General features: G+C 46.9%; 1 protein-coding gene across 1 annotated transcript; it reads right to left on the bottom strand.

The window, feature by feature from the left end:
* Positions 1 to 11,255: 11,255 nt before the first annotated feature.
* On the bottom strand, positions 11,256 to 16,568 carry Srp19 (signal recognition particle 19). Its single transcript, XM_055625766.1, has 5 exons — positions 16,418 to 16,568; positions 15,925 to 16,000; positions 13,549 to 13,620; positions 13,347 to 13,458; positions 11,256 to 11,754 (listed from the first exon to the last, which is right to left on the bottom strand). The coding sequence occupies exons 1-5, from the start codon at positions 16,456 to 16,458 to the stop codon at positions 11,621 to 11,623; spliced, it is 435 nt and encodes a 144-aa protein (XP_055481741.1). The 5' UTR covers positions 16,459 to 16,568; the 3' UTR covers positions 11,256 to 11,620.
* Between the last annotated feature and the right edge of the window lie 8,470 nt (positions 16,569 to 25,038).

The following is a 25,038-nucleotide window of genomic DNA, read 5'->3' on the forward strand; positions in this document are numbered from 1 at the left end:
GGAAATCCAGGCCCGGAGGCCTGTGCTCTGTGGAGCTCACCCTGCATGCATTTTCTCGTACCTATAGTTAGGAAATCCTTACGCTTCTGCTTCACGTGGTTTATGAGTGATGTAGTTCTGTGTTTTACCGTGTCCATGTGTGAATATATAAATGGGAAATGTTATTGTTTGACTAGAATGTGCATTGTGCTTGTAAGGACAGGGCAAAGAGAAGGTTGTAGATGGCACCCATGACCTGCGACATGACTGGCCGCCAAGGCTGGAAGCGCCTCTCTGACCGGGTGAGCTTCCAAATGAGAGTGGTGCACAAGCGAACCCAGGAAGACAAGCCCCAGAGAGGACGTCAGCTGTGTTATGTTCTTGGCCTCGGGCTGAGCGCCAGGACAGTCTGGAGAGCAGATAGCCACACAAGTGATACACAGGAAAAAACATGCACACGCCATGACCAACTGCAGTCCCTGTAGACATAGTGATGCCATCTCACCTGCTCTAGATTTACCTGGTTTTGAGACGCTGAAGTGGCAGCCGGTCCTGTTTCACCTTCGGAGCTGGGTAACAAGTTGCTTTAGCCCCCTCCTCTCCACACTCTTTTAAAGCCAAGGTACCTCCCATGACATGGGAGACTTAAACAAGTAAGACATGATCCCAAGTAGCCCAGGATACCCCTGAAGTCCTGATGGTCCCGCTGCCTCCCCTAGTTGCAGTTGCTGGTTACTGCAGGCTCGGGCCCCATGCCTGGCTCACGTGTTCGTCCTTGTTCCTGTCAGCAGCACATTGTGCTCTGGTCACACCTGGCTCTAAGCCGCTCCGGGTGAGGGCGAGGCATCAGATAACACCTCTAGTCCATCCAGCGTGGCTGGGTTAAACTTCCCACCCTTCTGTCTGTGTGGCCATCCTGAAGAGGCCTCCTTACTTTACAATTCCTAACTATTAGCATCTCCTTAAAAATGCTCCATTTTTTCGGTTGTGTTTTGACAAACACAATAAGGTTTAAAGGACTGCTTGCCGCCTCATCGGTCGAGCAGGTTTGGGTCTAAAAATCTGCACTTTCCACCACATTCCAGCTTTCCAGCCTCTGAATTAGACTGAAGTGGACTAAAACAGTTGTCTACCAAAGTTAACAAGAGGAGATGCTTTCAAGACAGACGATGATTAGCTCTCTTTTAGATGACTAAGATCACAATAAAATTTTTAAATTACAAAATACAGGCTTTGTCATCCTAACAGCGCAATATGGGTTGCAGTGTTGTTTTTCCTGGGAATAGTAGTGGTCAGTAGGCCTCATCTGACGAAGGGGGGTGGGTCAGAAATCAGCCTCTTGGAAAAGAAGAACTGTTAAAGAGAAAACCAATTGTTCGGTTTTTAAAAATAAAAATGTTTAGGTCCTTTTCCCATAAGTAAAAGCATGCTTGTTAGCAGAATGAAAATTAGCATCTACTGTACAGAATATAGGAGCAGACTGTCAGTATACAGAGCGTGCCGCGTGACACGATGGGTAGGCAGGGACCTTGCGCACAGCTAGTGTCCAGATGCTGCTGGAGTCAACGCCGCAGGTCAGTCCACTGTACCGCAGCTTCTCCACAGAGCAGTGTGTGTCCTGCAGCCCTTGGTGGGAGAAGTTCCGAACTGGCTCTGCTTGCCTGTCCTTCCCAAATAAAACAATGTCATGACTTAAGAGTGTTGAAAATGGATTGAGCTTGTGTCTGTCTGGAAACAAAGCATTCATGTGTATCTGAGTGGTGTTTCAAGGGTGTATAATGTTACAGAATTCCTACTAAACTTTAAATGTTCCAAAGCGCCTGTGTGGCAGTTATTTCCCGACATGAGCGTCGTAGGAGGGAGCGTCCTCCATCCACACCCGGAGAACATGATGGTAGCCTTTAGGTAAATTGTGTGTGTGCTCTCTGATGTGATCTACCGAGCAGAAGTGGCTGTGCGGCAGTCTTTTGTACCAGATGTCCCAGACTCCTGTGGCAGCTGAGCCTGGAGAGAGTGCGTACACAGCTGGCGGAGCTCACTGGTTAGATAGAGCAGGGATTAGAAAGAGACAGAAGAACTGCAACAATACACTGTAATAAAGATCAATTGCTTCTAGTGTGAGTTGTATGTGAGGCCATACACACCCCAGTGCCCTTGTAGAGGTCAGAGGACAATTTGGGTTCTCTCCTTTAACCGAATGTTGGGATCAAACTCAGGCTGTCAGATTTGGCGGCCAGTGCCTTTACCCACAGAGCCTTCTCTGGCCTCGGGATGTCTTGCAGAAAGCACTGTGCTGTGTCTCAGAGTGGCTGCCTTCTCACCTGAAACCACAGACGGATGACTATATGTGACTAGCCGTATTCAGTGGTCATTTATTGTATTTACTTGAAATTTTGCTAAAATCTGGGTTAGGAAAAGAAAATTCCCACAAAATAAAATGAAATCTGATAATTAAATGAGAATTGAATTTCATTAAGCCCATTCCTCACTTTATTTGTATTCTCCCCCTACTGGTTGGCTTGTGAAAGGAGGGCTTGTAAAAAGAATTATTTTGTATATATCAACCAATCAGGAAATTATTATAGCAGCAGTTATTCATAAACCAGCTATTTTCCAACTAAAAGACACAACCTTTTTAGATTTATAATAAGCTTAAAGCACTAAGGCTAGGCAGATCAGTCCTTTAAGCTGTCCTCTCTGGTTCCCATCCAAAATCCCAAATACTTGCACATGTTCCGTTTGGGAGGCTTCTCCATCAGGCCAGTCCTCAGAGCAAGATGCTGTTGACCGCGTGCTCCTGGTTACCTCATTGCAACCTCCTGTCTCCTCTCCAACTCTGTCCTCCTCCCCTCCTCGTGGTCCCCCTGAGACCCCAAACCCAGAAACCTTAGCTCCACCTCCCTTTCTTCTGCCCAGCCCATGCAGTCAGCAACTTTATCAATCAGGGATAATTGGGAGCATTCCTTACATCACATGGATCCAGGAGTCAGTTCAACATACATAACAGCGCCCGTGGCAGGCCAGCAGCCAGATCTCTGGGTACCGACATCAGCATCTGAAAACTCAGTACCCAGGACCCTCCTCCAACAAGGGGTTTCTAAAGAGAGCATACGAACCACTCACATCTACCAATGATTGGCCTAGACCTGAAAGAAATACAACTCACTGCTTTCTGCCTGCGCAGACCACGGCGGCAAAGAGCGCTCACCGGTGCGCAGCGCGTGTGCTCTGTGCAGTAACCATCAGGATCTGCTGTGTAGCCCAGGCCGGCCTTGAAATCACCGCCCTCGCCAGCATCCTCCTCACCCTTCCCAGGGCTGGGATCACAGGCACGTGGCCCCCTCAACACCTCCTCCGTGGGCCTCTAAATAATTCTGTACCTTCTGTTCTAAGAGACCAAGACTGAAAAGGGAAAAAACAAGACAGAAAGCCACAGCTTGTGGATGTTCTTTGAAATACAACTTCTGCGGTGGGGTAGGAGTTTAGGCTCAGCACCAAAGCCAAACTGTAGTGCGCTCGAGTGTGCACTTTTTGTTTGCTTTTGAGACAGGGTTTCTCTGTGTAGCCTTGGCTGACCTGGGCTGGCTTTGTCGACCAGGCTGGCCTCAAACTCAGAGATCTGCCTGCCTCTGCCTCCCTAAGTGCTGAGATGAAAGGCCTGTGCCACTGCCGCCCAGCTTCAGGGTTTTCTCACCCCTGCTTTTCTTGCGTGTCTGTAAGCATGGTGTTTAGTGGGACAGGCACAGTTCAGGTCGTGAACGAACATTATGGTTCTGTACAGTTGGATGGATAATATATTTGAAAATGACCTTGGAAATTTTCTGGCTTCTAACTATATTAACTCTTGATTTCTCATAACACAAGAGACCAGAAAACAAAACGGTTGACAGAGGCAGGCAGCCCTCACCTCCACAGAGACAGAAGCATCACCACACTGAGGTGGGTGTCACTGGAGAACACTGGGCTCCACAGAGACATGGGGACCGTGTTAGATGTAGTGATCTGGGGCCACACGGAGGAGACTCTATCACCCACTGCCTCGCCCTGGAGACAGGCCCCAGGGAAAAGGCCCAGCGCTGGTGCTGACAGCCACAGTGGCTGGGGAGCATCTTGGCCCTCGGGGTTGCAGGAGCCTTGGGTAAAACAGCACAGTAGCCTGACTTTGGAGAAGGCTTTACTGTCATCTCCCAGAAAACGCTCTGTAATGGACATTTTGGTTTCTTTGTAAATTCAGTTATGTTATATAAATGCTTTTTTTTTTTTTTTTTTAACCCCAAGTACGGAATTTTAGTTGGGCTCTAGTTTGTCCACAGCTGTTTATTGTCTCGTCTGTGGCTTTCGTCAGCTGGTAAAGGCCTGCCTCGTGCGGCCCAGAGAGGGGTGTGGTATAAATATGGGAGCTTGGAGAGCGGTGTGGTTTGTGGTGGTGAAGAGATCTGTGGCGGTTTGGAGCAGACAGATGGCGAGAAAGGCTTCTCGGAGCAGCGGCTTGGAGGTGACTGCTGGCTGCATTTGCTGTTGACAGAGACTGGTATGTCCCCCAAATACCCTTCAACCCTAAACAGGCGGGAGAAGTAAAGGGGTCAGAGCCCCCCTCCCCAATAACCTTCTCCCTCCTACCTAGGGTTGGGGGCTTGGTGGAAAGGAGGTAGAGACATTAATATCCCAAATAGAGTTTTAAAAATGAGCGTTACAATGAAGGGTGTGGGGACCAGGAACCATCTTGGAAAGGGGGATGCTGCTTGAATTTAGACCACTGTAGGGGCCAGAATCCCTGGCACACCCCGTCGCTGGTACCCCACAGGCATCACACTGCACTGTTGTGGGGAGCATCTGTCTGCTTTGTGAATCCAGCTCAGTCACCACCAGGTGGTCTGCAGTACAGGGAACGGGCATCGGCAAAGGTGGAAGGCGCCACCTTCCCGAGCCACGTCAGGGCCGCTTGCTCTCCGCAACCAGAGAGCTGAGGCAGGCGTGGCTCCCGCTGGCCTTCCCATCGCACCGGGCGTGGGCACTGTCAGCGCACGAGTGAGGAGCGTGCCCCGAGCACTGGTGCCGCACTGCAGGGGCACGCTGGAGGAGCTCCTCGCCTCGGGCAGTGTTCTGGCCTCTGAGTGTGCAAGCCTAGGGGCTTCTGAGAGGAGGCTGGCCCAGTGAAGCCCAACTCCCAGGTAGGAACTTGCACCAAAGCAAAAGAGGGACACCGCTTCCTGGTGCTCACCTACGAGGTCCCCACGTTGGCCCCGCCTCTGCACCTTTGTGTATTGTTAGGGCTGGATGTGAGGGCCACGTGGGTGCTGAGGCTCCTGCGGCCACCTCTCCCTGGCCCACAGTTAGCTACCGGGGGGGGGGGGGGGCAAGTGCGTGGGCTAGGGGAATTTGCTAGTTGCACAGATGGCTTTGAACTCATGGTGACACTCTTGCTGGGATGACGATGTGAGAGCCACTACCCTTGGCTATGAAGTAGGCCTTTTAAATTGCATGGTGTGTGTGTGTGTGTGTGTGTGTGTGTGTGTGTGTGTGTTCAGCTGCACAGCCATAAAAGTGCATGCGTAGAGGTCTGGAGATAACGTGACGGGAGTCAGTTTTCTCCTAACCTGTGGGTGCCAGGAATCAAGCTCACATTGTCATGTCTACACAGAAAGCACCGAATCCTCTCTTTGGCCCTGAGAGAACATTTTGACAACTGATAATTTGTAGTTGACCTAGTGACATATTCTTAAAATTAAGCAAATAAAGGTGCAAAATATTCAATTTCAAAGAAAGCAGCAGGTTTCAACTTAATACAACAAAATATGTAATTATGAGAAACCAATAAATTAAGAAAATTAAAAAAAAAAAAACCACAACAGGCTTCATAGCATCTCCAACTTTAATACATGCAAGAATTGCCCAGGGACTCTCTTAGATGCATTTGGATTCTAGGCTTGGAGAGCACTAGTGTGTTTTTCACAAGTTCCCAAGGGAGGTGTTAATGGATCCTTCTCTGTCTCTGCCGTCTTCTCCATCTCTGTCATCTCTCCTCTCTCCCTCCATTCTCCCTCCTCCTTCCATTTTCGCTGTTCTCGGAGTCCCACCATGAGAACTTCCCCGCTGAGCTCTGTTCCCAACCCTTCTCCACACTTGTGACTCAGCTATGGAGGGACTGGCTGGAAACAGTGATTCCATTGGGAAACGCATTGGTGGGACAGGAAGATGGCACGCATACATGCGTGCGACGTGTTGGTGGGGGGAGGGAAGCAGAAAGAAACCCTCCTTCTCTGAGGATGAAAGTGAACCCCCTCACCTGCTGGGCAGGGCCACGTGTGGGGCCAGCTGACCTCAGGACAGAGCAGCTAGGAGGGAAAATGTCAGCAAGGCCCACCCAGCGTGAGACCGTTCCACCGCTGTGGTGACTTTCCGCAATGTGGATGTTGAACACAGCCTCCCCTTTCACGGTCATTCTCCATGAGTCACCCTGCCTCTTCATCCCAGGGTGCGGCCACGGGCTGCCAGGTACCTCTCTCCCCCCACCCCCATCAGGTCCAGTGGGGACGGGGCTGCCCTCACTGCTCCACTAAGGCCAACAGGGAAGGCGGCTGTGGCTTCGTGCGGCTCCGCTTCTGCCCAGCCGCCTTCCCCAGGCTCACAGCACTGCACTTGGCGTCTGTCCAGCTCTCCTGAGAACTTTCTCACACGTTTTGCAGGGTGCTGTTAAGTCCCTCAGGCCCCTTTTCTTACTCTCATCCTCTCCTGGCTGTTTCTGCGCTGAGTGCAGTTCTCGTGCCGGTCCGCAGGAGCGTCTCCTACCTCACAAAGGTCACCGTGGGTTCAGCGAAGTCACTAACGCCCCACATCAGTGCCCAGGTCTCCAAGGAATCAAGCTTTAAAGAAATTATCACTTGCGCTTTATGCATGTGGGTGTTTTGCCTTGCTGGGAAGAGCAGCCAGTGCTCTTAACTGCTGAGCCATCTCTTGAGCCCATCAAATGCTTTGCCTCTCCTGTAAATAGTCCAACACTTCCTCTCACACACACATTCTTTTAGTGCTGTAGGTTCTTTCCCTACTGTCCTCCAGTCCCTGACCTCAGCTGGTGATAACCAACTATAATGGCTCATATGAGCCAACCCATCAGGGTCTGGTTTTCCTCATATTTCCTCAGATTTTGTACTTTATCTTGACGTTGTCATGTTGAGAGGATGGAGAATCACCGAGGAGACGAGCCTTGGGGCACACCTGTGAGGGACTGTCTAGACTGGGTTAACTGCCAGGAATCACATGGGCTGGGAAGCTGGACTAAATAAAAGGAAGAGCTCGAAGGAGCTGAACACAGGCAGTCAGCACTTCCTGACTGGGGCTGTGATACGACAAGATGCCTCAAGCTTCTCTGCCAGGACCTCCCACCAGGATGGACAGTATGTGGCCTCCAACTGTGGGCTAAAACAAACCCTCCCCTCCCTCTCCTTTCCTTCCCCCGCCTCTCTCCTCCCCTCTCCATCACTCCTCCTTCCCCTCCATCACTGTCCCTCCCTCTCTGCCCCCTCCTTCCCTCTCCATCTCTCCTCCCCTGTCCCTCCTTTGCCATCCCCCTTCTTCCCTCTCCATCACTCCCTCCCCCTCCTTCCTTTCCTTCCTTCTGTTGCTTTGTCAGGTCCTCTGTTGCAGCAACAAGACAGCTCATGTAGTTGCGGCATTCAGTTTCACTGTCTTGAGAGCCATGCTGTGACAGGCTTTCACTTTTCTATTGTTAGGTCTGAGAATCACTGAAGAAAGACTCCAGACTCACGCAGTATGCAAGAGCAAGGAGTGTTTAGGCTGCAGAAATTTACAGACAGGCCAGGGCCACCGTTCCTTGGAATGGAACCACGGAGTAAGCCTACAAGTCCACTTCAAAGGCAATTGGGGAAGACATCCAGGAGTGAGGTAACCTTTCATCTGATTGGTTGACTCAGGAAGTATGGAGGATTTAGGATGGGCTGAACATTTAGGAACTTTCCAGAGTTGCTAAGGACTTTTCTTCAGATTTGCTGAATCATTATACTTCGCTCAAGCCCATGTGTTAACCTTTAGGCTGATTGGCTGACCACGAGCTGCAGTTTCAGTCAGATTTGCCAGATGATTGGGGCCTTCTGGGGGTCTCTCAGGGGCTTTGAAGTTATTAGGCTCTCACTATTTATGTCTTAGACTAGTGAGACGCTCCGTGGGTAAAGGCTCTTGCCATCAAGCCTGATGACCCAAGTCTGGTCCCTGCGACTCACGTAGTGGAAGCAGAGCCCCGACCTCTGTGTTTTCCCTGACTTACAAGTGTACATTACACCCACGCACATACACATACATTCACACGACAAATAAATGTATTAAGACAAAAGTCTTTCCTGGGCTGATCACATGGCTCAGTGAGTAGGGACTTGCTACCAACCCTGACAACCTGAATTTGGGCCCCGCGACCCACCTGGTGGAAGGAGAGAGCTGGTTCTTGCAGGTCATTCTTGGAGTTCTATATATGCCCTGCACGCACACAGACACACACACAGTGGTAATTAAAAACATGCTTTTCAGTCTTTCCGCTGGGGATTAGCTCAGTTGGTAGAATGCCGGGCTAGTGCGCATTGGGCCTGGCCTCAGTCCCCAGCGCCACACCCCTGGGACTCAGGCCTGTAATCCCAGCCCTCCAGAAGTGAAGCGGGGTGGTGGTCAGTGCAAGGGCATCCTGGTTCACACTTTGTTTCTTGACAGTGCGGGCTACATGAGACCTTGTACTAAACAGTCAGTCTTTTTCAGATCAACCAGTTCCGAGGCAAACTATTCTGGTTATCATAGCGTCCTTCAATAGCCATGTCCCCTCCTCTGTAAGTAAGGCCAGACCCAGGGCTGTCTTCTGTCTCTTTGCTCCCTTGTCTCTGCCTGATTTTGGGTTTGTGGCTCCCAGGAAGTGGCACAGCGCAGATCTAACCTTCGTCCCCCTTATGCGTTCCAACCGTAAGGAACAGCACACAGTGCCTCCAGCTCAGTGTTTTCCCCTTTCGCTTTTCTGGCCAATTCAGAGGCCAGTGTGGACAATAACATCCACACGTCTGTCTCGCTGCAGCTTCTCCTGCACACGGGGGGTATTTTTCTAGAAACACCTCAGCTTCAGTTGCATGTCTTATTGCCCAGAGCAAAGGCTACATCGTTGACAGACACCATTGCCTGCTTAAGATCCTATCCTATATACACCATTTAGAAGGGATGTAATTATATATATAATAAATTCTCTCTCTCTCTCTCTCTCTCTCTCTCTATATATATATATATATATATAATATTACAGTCTGTCTGTTTAAAACTTTGTGTGAGCCAGGCATGATGGTGCATGGTCTGTAATCCCAGCACTCAGGGAAGCAGAGGCAGGCAGATCTCTGTGAGTTTGAGGCCAGCCAGGTCTACAAAGTGAGTCCAGGACAGCCAAGCTACACAGAGAAACCCTGTCTTGAAAAAAACAAACGCTGTGAATGTCTGCACGTATGTCCCTGCACCATGTATGTGCTTGATGCCCACAGAAGCCGGAAGAGGGTGTTGGGTTACCATAAAAAGTTAGGATGGGTGTGTGCTGCCAGGTGTTGCTGGGATTGAACTGCGGATCTTCCGCCAAGGTGGCAAGTGCTCTCCATTGCCGAGGCGGCTCTCCAGCCCCTGCCCTATATTCTTCAGCATCAGCCATTTGGGGCATCCACCCTGTGCTCACAGGTGGGCCCATTCATCAGAGAGATGTCCCGCCTAACACAACAAGGAGGAGGACGACTGCCCTCTGACCCTTCCCCGGACACTTTCTCCTCCCGGGGGCTGCTTCGTTGCATGCCCCACCCACGGCAGAGGCAGTGCCGAAAGGATGGCCACATTGGGATTTACTGTGCAGGCAGCCCACCCTCAGACGGCTTCAGCTGCGTGAGTGTCACTAACAGAAGAGACAATCTAACTTACCCTCAGGTCTGTCGTGCCCCACATCTGGCAGCAAGCGCTACGTGAACTTTTCTTGGGGAGAGGAGCAGTCTATTTATTTATTCTTAACAGTCCAAAGAAATGATTCCACTTGTGTTGTCTGATGAGCCGATGAGCTTAGTGTCTTAGTCTGTGTTCTTCCGCTGTGAGGAGACAGGGCTGAGGCAACTTTTTATAAGAGAAAGCATTTAATTGCTGCTTGCTTAGTTTCAGAGGTTTCGCCTGTTAGCATCATGGGTGGAAGTGTGGTGACCTTCAGGCAGGTGCGCTGGAGATGCAGCTGACAGTTCTGTATGTGTGTCCACCGGCAGCAGGAGAGACACTGGGCCTGCTTGGGCTTCTGAAACCCCAAAGCCCACCCTCAGCGTCACACCTCTTTCAATAAGGCCACATTACCTCCTAATCCTTATCAAGTAGTGCTACTTCTGATGACTGAGCATTCAAATGTGTGAGCCTCTGGGGCTGTTCCTGGTCAAACCACAATTAGGGTTACATACAGGAACCTGGGCAACACTGACTGACTACCACTGAGGGAAGCGGTGCCTGCAGCCCCACCCTTCCCAGGACGGGTGGACCCCTGCACCCTCCTGGTCAGCTCCCTGCATGTCTTCAGGAAGGGTGGAGACACCATGACTAAGTTAACGGGCTTTTAGTGGGGGCCTCCTGCTAGTCCTCACTGGGTCTCAGAGTTCAAGAGGGCAACACAAGTCATGCCGCACCAGAGGACAGGTGTCCCAGCAGCTCAAAGCCACCACTCCAGGAAGTGTTTTGAAACCACCTCAGAACCTTTCCAAGTTATTTCTTCAGGGGAAGTGGACTTCCAGGTGCTAAAGCACAGGCTGTTTTTTAGAACTCCGGTGGAAACAATGCCTGTTTTTGTTTTGTGAGTTTTTCACGTAGTCCAGGCTGGCTTGGAACTGGCTATGGAGCTGAGGCCAACTTTGAATTTCTGATCTCCTGCTTCCACCTCCAGGATGCTAGATTGACTATAGGTGTGTAACACATTGGCTTGAAAATATTCTGTGTGATGTGTTCATATATGTGTGTGGCAGCAGAGGCTGACATTAGTGTCTCTGCGCCATTCTCCACACCACTGCGCCTGGCTTCCTCCTTGTGAAGCAAGCTCTTCACACATTGAGCATCTCTGCAGCCCAGATCCTGGCTGTGAGACTTAGAACTGAATTGCTGGTCGTGACAGCAGATTAGTGGACACAGATTGCACTGCCCCAGGCTTCCTTCTGCTTTATACTTCAACTAGTTTGATCCTCATTAATTTCTTCCACTGGTATTAACTGCTCCATAGGTGAAAGCCACAAAAGTCAGCTTAAAGTTTTTATTTCATTAACTTAAAAGGTGAACAAAATGTGTATTTCAATTTTATTAAACTTATTTAACTGAAATATGTTTACATATAAGACAAACAGATACAGGATTTCAAGTAACTTATGGGACAGCCATTATCTTAAAAATATTCTCTTCCACACACACAATCTTTCCTTTGTACAGTATAAAAGCTAGATGCAAACTTCTGGTGTAGACCGATTTCACTGTTAACTGTTGATGAAGACGGGAGACACACTTGTTCACAGTTCAGTGAAATGACACAAACAAAAGCTGTTGTTCCCTCACACACAAGGATGCCCATGCGCCTCACAGTAGGACTGTGCGTCCCGCTCACGCCACATCATTTCTTCTTCTTTCCTTTCCCCTTTTTACTCCCCTCTCCTTGCTGAAGACTTGGGTCAGCACCTCCTGTTTTTTGTGTCCTTGTTTTTAGTTTGGGGATCATTTCTGCTACATAGAGCATCACGGCTTTACCTAGAAGTCAGAAGGTAGGTTTAGCGTAACCTTAGATATAAGACCTAGCACATCACTGACTGAACATCACTGGCTAAGAAACTGGGCAGTGATTTTAAAAATCAAGTGACTGTGAGGGCTGTAATCTGCTCAAGGGACACCTCCTGAACGAGTGTAAGCGCGAACCACACTGAAATGCTTACATGAGCAAACTGGAAATATAAAACACTAAGTCTGAGACCAGACTTCTGGTCTTGGTCTTAGCAACTGGCATGAAGCTCACCAGAGAGGAGCCACAGCAAATTAGAAATAGAGCATCATGGCTCCTTAAGCTGAAACCCAGGGCTCTTGGCTCTTTCCAGGCTCTTAGCCTGGAAACCCAAACTGCAGTAAGCAACAGGGAACGTCACTCCTGGACATAGATTGCCAACACCTCTCCCCCCAATACACACAGAGGGATGAGGGTGGGAGGAAGGTCATTAAGCAACAAACATCACCCCTCACTCCTAAACCCAGATGACACTGACACTCCCCACTCCTGCTCTAACTACCACAAGCCACTTTTTTGGCTTCAACATACCAACCTCCATGGCTTTGAAAACTGTTTAGAAACAGGAAGTATTACCGATTTTTAACTGCTTTTCAAATCTTTATCTTTTCTTATGTGTCTATTTTGTGTCCTTTTGAGGCAGTAAGGGAAAATGCTCAGAGAAAACACAAACTGGAAAAGTTTCCTGTGTGTTGCTCGGCAGGTGCCCACCACCTAGCCACTTTCACAGCCCTAGCTACCCAATTGTTTGTATTTGACTAAAAAAATAAACCAACAGGCAATTAGCCTGACAGTGTAACTGTTTTTACTTTAATAAATTCAAAGAGGTTAAACTAAAGGGGAAAAAATTAAGCAAATATCTCTAAATTAAAATATATACATTAAAAAGTTGAAAAGAAAACATTACCAATATTGACACTGTTTGTTTTGAAGTAGAACCATCATTCTCCGTGTCTACTCATGCACATACTCTGTGTGTAGGCATGCATCCCAAAGTGCACACATGACGGTCAAAAAACAACTTTGTGGCATCTGCTCTTTTCACATTTACATGAACTTCAGGGATTGAATGTCTTTCCCTCTGAGCCACCATTAGTTCTCTGACTATTGGTCCCTGATTTCCACTCACTACCCTACTTTGCTAATCATTAGGTAACTTGGTCTTAGCTTCTTGTCCATGTAAAAAGCCATTTCTATCAATAATGAATCTATTCATCAATCAACAATAGTCTTAGTATTTAAGTTTATGTGAGTGGCGCTACACTGTGAGCATTTCTTTTTTCGTTCAATATTTTTCCTTAGATTGAACCAGGACCCTGTGCATGCTGGGTACAGTCTACCACTGAGCCACACCCCCAGATTTCCTAGTTTTCGATTTTGAGACAAGGCCTTACAAAGTTGCCAGGTTAGTCTTGAGCTCATGCTGTAGCCCACACAGGTACTGAACCTGCAACAATCCTTCTGCCTCAGTTTCCTGAGTGCTAAGGTACAGACGTGTGGCATTTATACCCTTTGTACAACATAATCTACCCCAGAACCCTATGAATTTATTTAAAAAGCTTACGTGATGGGAACTGTACGAGACAGAGGCTGCCATCTTCCTGTTTGAGCTGTACGCGGACCCTGCCTCTGTACTGGACATCACGATTCCATTCTCTGGAGTACATTTTGTTTTTCTAACACAAATAAAACAAAAACAGGCTTTCAGAGGGTTATTACATCAATGAGGTGATTGTAAAAACACAGCGACGAGATTTACATCATACCTCCAGAAATGCATTCAGTCCAACTGCTGAGCACACATCCTGAATCTCAGTAGCAGTGGGGTTTTCCACAGCCTGAACAGGTAAAAACAAAAACACTCAACAACTGAGTTTTAAGTAGTTATTACTATATTGTTGTATAATTTCTAGTATTATGACCAAAACAGACTAAACCCTAGTGTCCTTTTTTACTGTTCAATACTACCACTTATTTCTACTATAAATTAAAAAAAAAAAATCCTTAAGAATAACATAGTTGTGTGTTTCTCTCTTCCAACATTAACTGTATGAGAGAAAGGGCTTCACTGGTGCATACCCTAGCACCTAATATTCTGAACACAGGAGGCGCTTAATGCAAACTGACTGCAAAATGATTATACATCAACCATTTTCAAATACTGTCATCTACTAAAGCTCACCATGAGTCCCTATGGCCCTGCAATTCAAGTGCAGAAGCCAAGCTCAAGCATGCTCACGGTAGCACTCTATCTGTCTTACTTATTTTTAGTATTTATTGTGCGTGTGTTTGGGCACCATGCTCGTACAGTGCACACACAGTCAGAGACGCCTGGGAGCCCTGGAACTGAGTTACAGGTGGCTGGGTGCCTGCATGTCTTCTGCGAAAGCAGTAAGCGTTCCTCCCTGCTGAGCCATCTCTCTAGCTCCAGAGCACTATCTATGGAGCCTCAAACTGGAAACAACCAACTTTATTCCATAAACGGAAGGAAGGGCTGTGAGAGTCACACAATGCAGTTCAGCAAAGCAGCACTCTGATCAGGGAACGCTCACACCCTCCAGCCCAGGAACATCTGCTCACACTGGGAGACAGATTAACGAAGAAAAGGAACTCTTATCTAGCAGGTAGAGGCCAGGGACGTTATCCTGCTTCTCAAACGGCACAGAACAGTCACCTACAGCAAACAGCTGACTCAGAACTGTCAGTGGGGGCTGGAGAGACAGCTCAGTGGCTGAGAGCTCGTACTGCTCTTGCAGAGGACCCAAGGTCAGTCCCTACTGCCTGTATCAGGCAGCCCAGCTCCACGGGATCTGACACCTCCTTCTGGCCTCCATGGTGCCTGCATTCACACATGTACATTCCCACATGCAGACCTTACAGATACACAACAATAAAAATAGAGTAAATCTTTAAAACAAACAAAAACTCTCAATGGTGTTACTGCTTAGAAACTCTTGCTTGGAGCAATTAGAGTTAAACTACACTCCAAGGGCTGGAGGTGTTGCTTAGCGACAGAGAACTTGCTTGCCCTATCTGAGGCCCCAAATTCATTCCCAAGCATCAACATATACAAAAAATTCCAATAAGAATATGAATAAATCTCACAGCTTTAAAAATCTGTGAAATAGAAAAGTACACAATGAATAACCCCAAAATATAAAATGAAAAACCAGCCCAAGGTAACTATGGTGTTGGAAATCAGAACAACGTTCCCTTGTGTGAGTGAGCACTAGAAGAAGATAGAGAAGGAGACAGAAGGAATTTTCATGCAGGCTGTTTGGTAATGTTTCTTAAATCTGGGTGCTCTTTCCAGCTCTACTCCCTATATAAAAATTATTCAGTTTATACATTTAAAAACTTTTCTGAGTTTGTTAGCTACCCATGAATGAATTTTTCTAATCGCTACCCTAAATGCATTTTTCTAAAACTGAAATTTTCAGAGAGCATGTGGGAGCATGTTATCAAAGCCTGTCCCGGCACCTTGATGTTGGGTACTATTGTAAACAAAGCTGGGAGGAGGCCAGTGGACTTTACTCTTCGAAGTAACTGGCAAATGAAAGTCACTAATATAAAAATAGCTAACTTTGCTTCAGACCTCATTTGATTACACAATGTAAGGCCTCTTTAAAAGTAGAATATGATACAAAAATTCTGTGAGATGTCTCATTTAGCATTGGGCATTTCCTATGCCTAGCTCACCAGACCAGCCGCAAACTAGGGTTTCCCTTTTCAAAGATCGCATCTTTTGGAACTGTAAAACCCTTAGGGCCTTCCACATGTAGCTCTACCTCCACCCCCTACATCTACTTTGCAAAAGTACTAACTTTTGTATACTCCTCTAAAAAAACAAATAAAGACAAAACTCAACAAGCTGCACTTTGTACAAACCTTTATTCCTACACATAAAAAAATTGTGTCTGCATCCTGTCCGTTGAACTATATGATCTATCACTTTGCTTTTCTTGAGATGACTGTCATAATTTTGGTTTTTAAACATGAAAACACTACAAACAGGCCAGCAAGAATCCTCTCTCGTTTTGCAAATATTCTCTTCAGTCTCAAAGAAATAAAAAAGAAGCAGTCGTTGCCATAACAAGCCAACCTTCCCCAAGCCTTCAGCGGGCTAGGTATCAGACACTCACCTTACTTATGGGAATCCGCCTCCCCTCAGCTATGGTCTTCTTGTTATTTAAATAAGCGGGGTAAATACAAATAAACCTGCCACAAACACACAAAAGAAGCACAGCTAGGTAACGCAGGCGGTAATTTAAAGGGGATAATTTCGCCGTCATGGCAGAGACATCTTATACCATAACTTATTTAATATGTATATCTTTACATGCTTAAGCCAAACAATGTGCAACTGTTACTCTGACACAACAAGAGGCAGGAGCGCTCTCTCACACCAGGAGGAAAAACTCAGAAGACAAGAGGCGAGCCTCTTTGAAAGCGACACCAATGCCGCACGCGTTTCTCGCCGAGCTTCTCTAACGTCAAGTCAAGGCACCGCACGGCCCGCCCCAGCTACAGAGGAGCTCGGTGCCGCCGGCGCTCGGAAGCTGCGGGACACCGGGGTTCCGGTGGGAAGAGCGCCCCGACCCCGCGACGCCGCGGCCAGCCTTCCCGAGGACCCACCTGTCCTGGTCGGCCGGGGACCGTGCGGCTGCGCAGGCCATCTCCGCGGGAGCCCCGCGGCCGCGCCAGCCCAGCAGGACGAACACCAGCTGGAAGTTGAGTCGGAGCGCGGAGGCCGTCCGCCCTTCCGGCGGAAGTCCTACCTCCAAAGCGGCCGGCCTGGCCGGTTTTCCTTCACAAGTTGGTTCCGGCACGGAGTGACGTGGCTTGCGAAGTGGTCTTCTCGCGAGAAGAGTGCCCGGCTGCTCGGGTGTGGGTGCCCTTCCAGCTGTCTGGGCTTGCCTCAGCCTGCTGTGCCCCCGGCTGGGTGTGCTCACCTGCTGTGGCGGAGCCGTTCACCACAGGGAGTCTCTAGTTTGGAGCAAGATGCCGGTTAGCTCTGGCAGGGCCATGCCCTTTCTACGCTCATCTGTATATCTTCGGTTCTCTCAGCTTGCTTTCGACTTAGTAAGGCAAATTTCCAGGGCGGTACCCTTAGCAGTGTTTTTGGCACTGTGCTGTATAAATAGAAATGTTCGACATCTTTAAGCTCCTAAAGCGCATACCCTGAAATTCATATTTTTGCATACTTTGTTCAGTTGATGTGCGGGTGAAGGGAAAACAACACCTCTATCCTTTTTTGACACATAGGCTAATGGCAATTTATAAAGGTACCAGAGGAAACCCAGGGTTAGGACGAGGTGTTAAATTTTGATTGGGCATGGTAATGAGGTGAGCCAAAGGGTCTTTTGTTCGCTGGGCTTCAATACATTGATAGCTGGACGTTGGTGGTCAGCCCCAGAAGGAGGAGTTGGCCAAATAAGGAAATAGACCTTGGTGGCTAGCGTTAGGAATGTAATCTAAAGGGTTTTGACAAGGCTGAGGGAATGGGGAGATGGGCAAGGCCTGCCAGAGCCATGCTTATCATGCTCGAGCTGGCCAGATCCTGTAGGATAACGGGGGCTGGAAAGATGACTCAAAATTCAAGAGCGCTTGTCGCTTTTGTAGAAGACCAGCTTTGTATTTCAAAACCGCCTTTAACTCCGAGTTCCACGAGCTCTGCCACCATCAAGCCGCGCTCATTTTGCAAGTGAAACACTCACAACAATAATATCTGTTTTTCAAGAACGTTAGCTTAAGTGTGTCAGGATTGCAGAAAAGCCTTTTGTTGTTGTTGGTGGTGGTTTGTTTTTGAGATGAGGTGTTAATAAGTTGCCCATTGTTCAGGCTGGTCTTGGAACTTTTGCTTTGAGTCTTCTGGGCCCAGTCTCACCAGGAGCTTGGATTACAGGCTGGAACGGGAAATTAATCAGGCCACTAGTCTATTTAATCGAAATGTTAGAACCCATAGCCTAGCCTAATCATTCACACTCCTGGAGCTGAACTTTGCTAAAAAAAACTGGCTTGGGTACAAGGGTACCTTGGAACAGTATATTTTAACCTCTTCAGTTGCAGAACAGTTTTTAGCATTTAAAACTTTGTGTGTGTTTGTGTGTAGAGGTGACCTTCATTCACATTGTATTAAGGTGTGTCTCTGTATATGTGATTGTTAATTGCACACCCATGTCAACTGAAGGACAGAGAACAACACTTGGGGGCTGGTTCTCTCTTGCTACATTGTATGCTCTGGGAATGAAACTCAGGGCATCAGGCCTGAGCATAAAAACTTTTACCCACTGAGCCAGCTTGCTGGTTCTATTTCAGCATTTTGGTCAACTAAACACACCATCCCTACATTTTTGGTTGGTTATTCCACATCTACAAAGACGACCTCCTCCTCCTCCTCCTCCTCCTCCTCCTCCTCCTCCTCCTCCTCCTCCTCCTCTTCCTCCTCCTCATATGTAGGCACAGATGCTACTGTGTGCCTTTATTTTCTGAGCCCTGCTCCCACTTTACTATTTATTTATTTTTTGAGATAGGGGTCTCATATTGCACAGGTTGGCCTGAAACTTGGGCTTCCACATCCCAAGTGCTGGATTAGTAGGCATTGTTGGCCTCTATGCCTGGATTTTGATGTTCACTTTTACAAATGAAAAACCAACTAAAATAAAAAAACCTTCCAAAAGTTTAAGCTGCAATAAGCTCAGATAGTTCACCTCCTTACACCGAGTACAGATGACTGAGTGCAAACGCCCAGCTAGTCCTGAACCTATCTCCATCATTTTACTTCCTGCTGCTAATTAATTAGTACATGATCAGATCTAGTTCTGATAAAAATAGACAAATAAGAGTTTTTACTCTCCCCTCTTTCTCACTCTCTCTGTGTATAACAGAGTTTCACTGTATATCCCAAGTTGGTATCAGGTTCAAAATCGTCCTGCCTCAATCCCCTTCCCACAAGTGCTAGGATTATAGCAACCATGCTCTACTTAGTTTTTTAAAGCATACACATTTCCTGGAAAGGAGTGTTATTCTAGGCACCGGGGAGCTGGCAAGGAGGTGGACTCTCCCCATCTAGCACTCATTCTTCCTTATTTAATACCCAGTGTCAGCCTGGCACTCCAGCTCTCTCCCGCTGGGTTCAGTCTCTGAAACCTACATAGTGGAAGGGAAAGAACCAATTTCTCCTAATTGTCCTCAGATCAAATAGACATGTAATAAATGTGAAAATAAATTAATGAACAGGATCCGTTGTTCATTGTTCTCTCCAAGACACATGCCTGCCTCGTCACCAAGGACAGGGCACTCCCAGGTGAAAGGACAGGAAAAGCTACCTCAAGCAAATGAAACTAAGAAAGAAGCAGGCCTCACTATTCTGATAGTATTCAAAAGAGACTTGAAACCAAAGTTAGGATTTCATCCTCCTAAAGGGAACAGTCTACCCAGAGGGCATGACAATTTTAAGCAGAAATACACTGAACACAAGTGCCTCCAAATTCATAAAACAAATTCTAGTGCCAGAAATCTATGTTAGAGAAAAGACAGCCTCTTCAACACATGGTGGTGGGAAAAGAAATTAGACCGCTATCTCTCCCTCCTCAAAAACCAGCTCCAGATGGGTCAAGCACAAGATCTGAAATCTGAAAAAGAATATAGGCACAGCTAAGAATTTTCTAAGTAGGACTTTGGTTATCCAGAAAATAACATCAACAATTGACAAACGGAACCTCAAGAAATTCAAAGCCTTTACATAGCAAAGCAAACAGTTGATCAGATGAAGCGGGACTTTCTCAGACCCACGAGTGGTAAAAATAGTGACACAGAGGCTTTTTAGTATTTTAAAGCTTAGGCCTTTAGCTTGGGCAATCTTCCAGCTTAACCCATCTATGTTGCCATGACCTGCCATGTGGCTAGCTCTGTATCTTTCTCTGCTTTGCTGCAGTCCATCCTCTTCCCTCTGTCTGTCTCCTGAATCTTCTGCATATCATTCTCCCAGTGTCCCTCTCTCTGTCTGCAAATTCTGCCCCCCCCACTTCCTGCCCAGATATTGGCCACCAGATCTTTATTAGAACCAATGGGCAAGTGAGGAAGGATGGATATTTACAAACTGCAAGACTGGTGATGGGCCAAAGAAATAACAATACCAAGATCTGGCTGGTACTTAGCGCCCTGCCTGTTTAACCATCAACAAAAGACTACACAGAGACCTTCACGCAGTGTATCCCAACAGGGAAAGCCTATAGAACGGGAGGAAAAAAATCTTTGCTAGTTGTACATCTGCCAGGATTAAAATCTACAGTACGAAACTCAAAAACTGAATGATAAACCAAGCAACCCAATAGATGGATTAATGGAATGGATAGTTTTTAGAAGACGAAGTGCAAATGGCATTGCATATATGAGTAAGTATTCAACCCTACAAGCAAACAGAAACATGTGACGCTATGCCAGGATCCCATCTCACCTCGGGCAGAACTGCAGTCGTTAAGAACAGCCGAGGCTGGGGCCAAGTGTAAAGCACCTGCCCCTCACACATTAGGTCCTGGGTTCGATCTCCAGCTAAGAGAATGAACAAACAACACCAAATGTGGTAGGGAGGAAGACAAAGGAGGGCCCTCCACACAGCTGGTGGGGATGTCCAGCCACTGAAAAGGTAGAGCTAACACAGGACCTAGGCAGACCGCTCCTGGGTATTTACTTATCCAAAGGACTCTAAGTCAGTGTATTAGATATTCTCCACCTCAGTGCTTATTGCAGCAGGATTCAAAATAACTAAGTTATGGAACTGTGTAGTATTCATTGACAGGGCACCGAATAAAGAAAATGTGGCTTATATACACTGGATTTTTTCAGCTATTAAAAAAGAATGAACTTAGCCAGATGTGGTGGTGCTGCCCACCTGTGATCCCAGCAGTTGGGGAGGCAGAGGCAGGCAGATCTCTGTGTGTTCGAGGCCAGCCTGGTCTCCAGAGTGAGTCCAGGACAGTCAAGGCTACACAGAGAAACCCTGTCTTGAAAAAAACCCAAAACCAACCAACCAGCCAAACAAACAAAGAACAAACAACAAAAGAAGTTATCATTTGCATGAAAATGGATGCAACTGGAAATCATATAAGGCAAATGAAACCAGTTTCAGAAAAACAATGATCGCTCTTGTGGCTCTGGACGCTTTTCTATAGATGCATAAATCACATATGTATATATGACACGAAAGGAAAAGCAACAGTAACTAGGACAGAGTTTCTCAACCTTCCATCAGGTTGTGACCCTTTCATTTCCTAATGCTGCGGTGACCCCAAACCATAAAATTATTTTTCTTGTTAATTCATAACTGTAACTTAGCTATAGTTATGAATTATAATGTAAATATCTGATATGAGACCCCTGTGAAGTTGCAACCAACAGGGTGAGAACCTTTTATCTAGGGATTTCCCACTAATGGAGGTGGGAAGTGGGAGCGACCATAGGGAGGTTAAAGAGATTTGGGGGAATATGTTCAGCATGCAATATACACATGTATGAAATTGTATGCAACATAGTACCATGTGTAGTGAATATACACAATGGAAAAAAGGTGTCACACAAAGACTAAAAATAGAGGACCACACTGAGGGGTGAAGTCAACCCAAGCTTTAAAAGTAATCCTGCCTTCCAAATATTTTGTCTATTTTAGGATATATTTATATGTTCGTGAAAATGTGGAAAATGAACAAGATAGAAGGCTAATGATGCAATAGCCCACTCACCATGGCTTTTTAGGACCATGTATGTAAATGGAGACAATGAGGCCAGTAACTGGTGACTCCATTGTCCAGTGCATAGGAGACTTAGTGACAGAGATGGAGCTAATGCCAAGTACCTTTCTCAACCAGATCCATGCTCTGAATCATTGCTGAAATACCGTAGAATGGAGACAGAGGTCTGATTTGTGGGGCTGCTGCTGGGTCTGGCAGTGCATGCCTGCACTTCCAGCACTCAGGAGACAGAGGCAGGAGGGCCATAAACTCAAGCCTTGGTTACTTAGAAAGTTTGGGGCCAGCCTGGGCTATTTAACATTCTTGTCTCCATCAACACCTCCCCAAAGCCAATACTTCTAAGCAAGAGAAGGGCAAAAAGAGGGCAGGAAGAATAAGTCAGTATAGGAACACTTGCTGAGAACTCAAGGTAAGGAAGAGTCAATACAAAAAACAGGATTATGAGGGAAAAATAACCAGCTATGCATGTGTCACTAAAACTGTTTCTTTTTTTCCTTTATGTGAGTAGAAATTAAAGCTTATGGGCCAGTGAGATGGCTTGGTGGCTGAGGGTGCTTGCCACCAAGGCTGACAAGCTGCATTCAATTGCTGGGACCCACATAGTGGAGAGAGAGCTGGCTCCCACAAATTGTTCTGATCTCTACACTCAGGCATTGGCATAAGGACACCCACACAATATGTATACATCCATAATAAAACAAACGTGACAAATGACTCCTATAAAGATGCAGGCAGTGCAAAGCCCACTGTGAACTTACTGAACTTAGCAATAGTAAGTGCTAGAAATAAGAGCTCTGAGGAGGAAAAGAAATATGACCAAAATTGTGATCCAAATTATTCTTGTGTGAGGGCAATTTTAAACCAAGTGTAGAGAGAATATTCAAATTTAGCTTTTCTAAAACAAAACAAACAATTACTTGAGGAAATTCTCCAATTGCTTAAAATCAATTGAAGAAAACCAAGGCCATGTGCTGAAGGGAAAACATGATGCATATTGAAATCAGTGCACTTTAGAGTTAGTAATTATTATTGACAATATAAGAAGCTAGTATTACTAGCTGAGGACACACCCTGAAATGTAAGAACCAGAGGATGAAGTGGAAGGGTGTATACCTTTAATTCCCGCACAGCGAGGGTGAGGCAGGAGGACTGGGAGAGTTCAGAGCCAGCCTGGGCTACACAGTTCTAACTTGTCTCAAATCAGCAACAAAAGATACTCCATGAAATAAATCCACCCAAAATGACACAAAACAAGTGACAATGACAAAAACTCACAAATGATAAATTAAGGCAGGAACAGATTAAAAAAAATAAATATATGTGATTCTGAGTATATATTTGTTTCCAACACTTTAGCTCCCTGTCCTGCCTTGGGCTCTGGACTGTCACAAACACACAGCCTTCCACTTCCTTTTGCTTTCTCCCATTTTTGGGCACCCATTCCTGGACTACCCCCAAGAATTCCAAATCATGTTTACCATAAGCAAAACTAGTAACTTTTCTCTAATCTCCACATCCAAACTTCAGGGTTAGCTGTATGGATCTCAAATCCATCAAAGTCGTCATGAAAGAACCTTCTGAGGAAGCCATTTAACAGGAGCCATTCTTTCAAAACCAAGTTGTATGCAACTTTTCCTTTCAAGAACTCATTATGTAGACCAAGCTGCTTACCTGTGTCTTCTGAGAATCGCGCGCGCATGCACACACACACACACGGTCTCCACAATACAGGCCAGACTGGCTGTGAACTTGTGATTCTCCTGCCTCTCTTGGTCTTTTGAGTGCTGGGGTTATAGGTGTATACAGTCATGTCCAAATCAGTCTCTCATTGACTGTCATTTGGCACTCGTGAAAGTGCTTCGTAACCAATATCCGTTTGGTTTTATTCATGTTTAGTGCCTTTCCTCCAGAAGTGTACGTAGTTGCGCACAGATCAGCCACTGCTGCTGTTCTCTGTGCTTGAGGTATAGGTGCCGAGGTTTGGTTTTTCCTCATTCTGGGTCATTTATTGTCTTTTGTCAATGGAGGATTTTATCCAGTTTGGCAAACCATATGCTTAATACTAATATGTTATTACTCCACTTTATGCACTGTAACTAATTCTCCCTCCCTCCTTCCTGTTCTTCCCATCTAAAAGATGAAACAATTATTTAAATATTTTACTAGCATAGTTATGTCAGTAAACCCATTGTTTTGTATAGTTAATACAATTTCATACATATGCATAACATATCTGGATACTAAGTCTTCACTGCCCTCTGGTCCCCCTCCCACTCCTGTTAACGCCCTTCCTCTTCCCAGCTAGCCCCGACTTCCTGTCTGTCTGTGAGTCTCACCTGGGTTGTGCACGGGTGCTGGGGGTTTGTGTACAACAGCATGTGCTTCTCTTATCCGCGTGCTCTGCCCCAGCACTGTCACAGGCGGACAAATCCTCAGGACTTTATAAGCTTTTCGACTTCACTTCAAACCCTTGTTTCTCAGTTTGGGTTTGGAATAAACTAAAGTGTAAGATTAAGATTTACTAAGCATTTCATCATTTCTGTTTCAGTTATTTGGATTGAGATTCACAACTATTTACCTAATTGTTTTTTTTTCTTTTATCCCAATCCCACTCATCTTCCCATCCCCTCATCCCCTCAAAACCCTCCACCCTTCCTCCCTTTCCTCCACCCTTAAAACCTCCCCCCAAAAGAAAAAAAAAATTGTTGTGGAAGCTGTAGTGTGTCACAGTGTGTCCCACGGTATAGCCCTTTGTCCACACTTCTTCACTTGCCAATGTTCATTGCAATGAGCCCTTGGTCTGGTTGCAGGCCTCTGGCTTCTGCTACACAGTCAATACTGGATCCTCACCAGGACTCCTCATGGATATCCTGTTGCCCTGTGTCGTGGAGATCCTGCAACTTTGGATCTGCAGGACCGGCCCTTTCACACACTCCAGCAGTTCATCGATGGGGCAGACTTTGGGGTGGGCCAATTTAAAGCCCTAGATCTGGGCCTGAGAGGTATCTGAGCTGGTCTTGTCTACACACCAGGGCAAGCTCTCCAGACTGCCCCATCCAGTATCAAAGCGGGCAAGGGGCAGAGCCAGCTCCTGCTCTGACGCCCTTGGGGAAGCTCACCTGTGCCCTCACCAGCAGAACCGACTCTACTGTGTTGCCCAGTAGGTAGGAGGTGCAGGGCCCTCGGCCCACTCTCCCACCCTACCCTCTAGGCTGGCTCACCCCGTTTGTCCCCCAAACCCCACCAGTGCCAGTTTAGACGTGCCTCCCAGGAAAGGTGCAGGGGCCTCCCTGCCCCGTGAGGCATCTTTCCCTCACCAGCACCACGTTGCAGGGCCAGCCCTCCCACACTCAGGCCCTCTTGTTTGCTTTTAAGTTCTAATTGTTCCAGCTGCGAACAATTTTAACTGCTGTTGGGATGCAGCTGTGTCATGGTCTCTGTGCTTTTTTTTTTTTTTTTTTGTCGGGAGCCGCTCCCGCCACTACAAGGTGGCGCCGGTCTCCTGCT

The sequence above is a fragment of the Psammomys obesus genome, unplaced genomic scaffold (genome assembly GCF_907164565.1).
Source record: "Psammomys obesus unplaced genomic scaffold, mPsaObe1.curated_primary_1811, whole genome shotgun sequence".
In the NCBI taxonomy this organism is placed as follows: domain Eukaryota; kingdom Metazoa; phylum Chordata; class Mammalia; order Rodentia; family Muridae; genus Psammomys; species Psammomys obesus.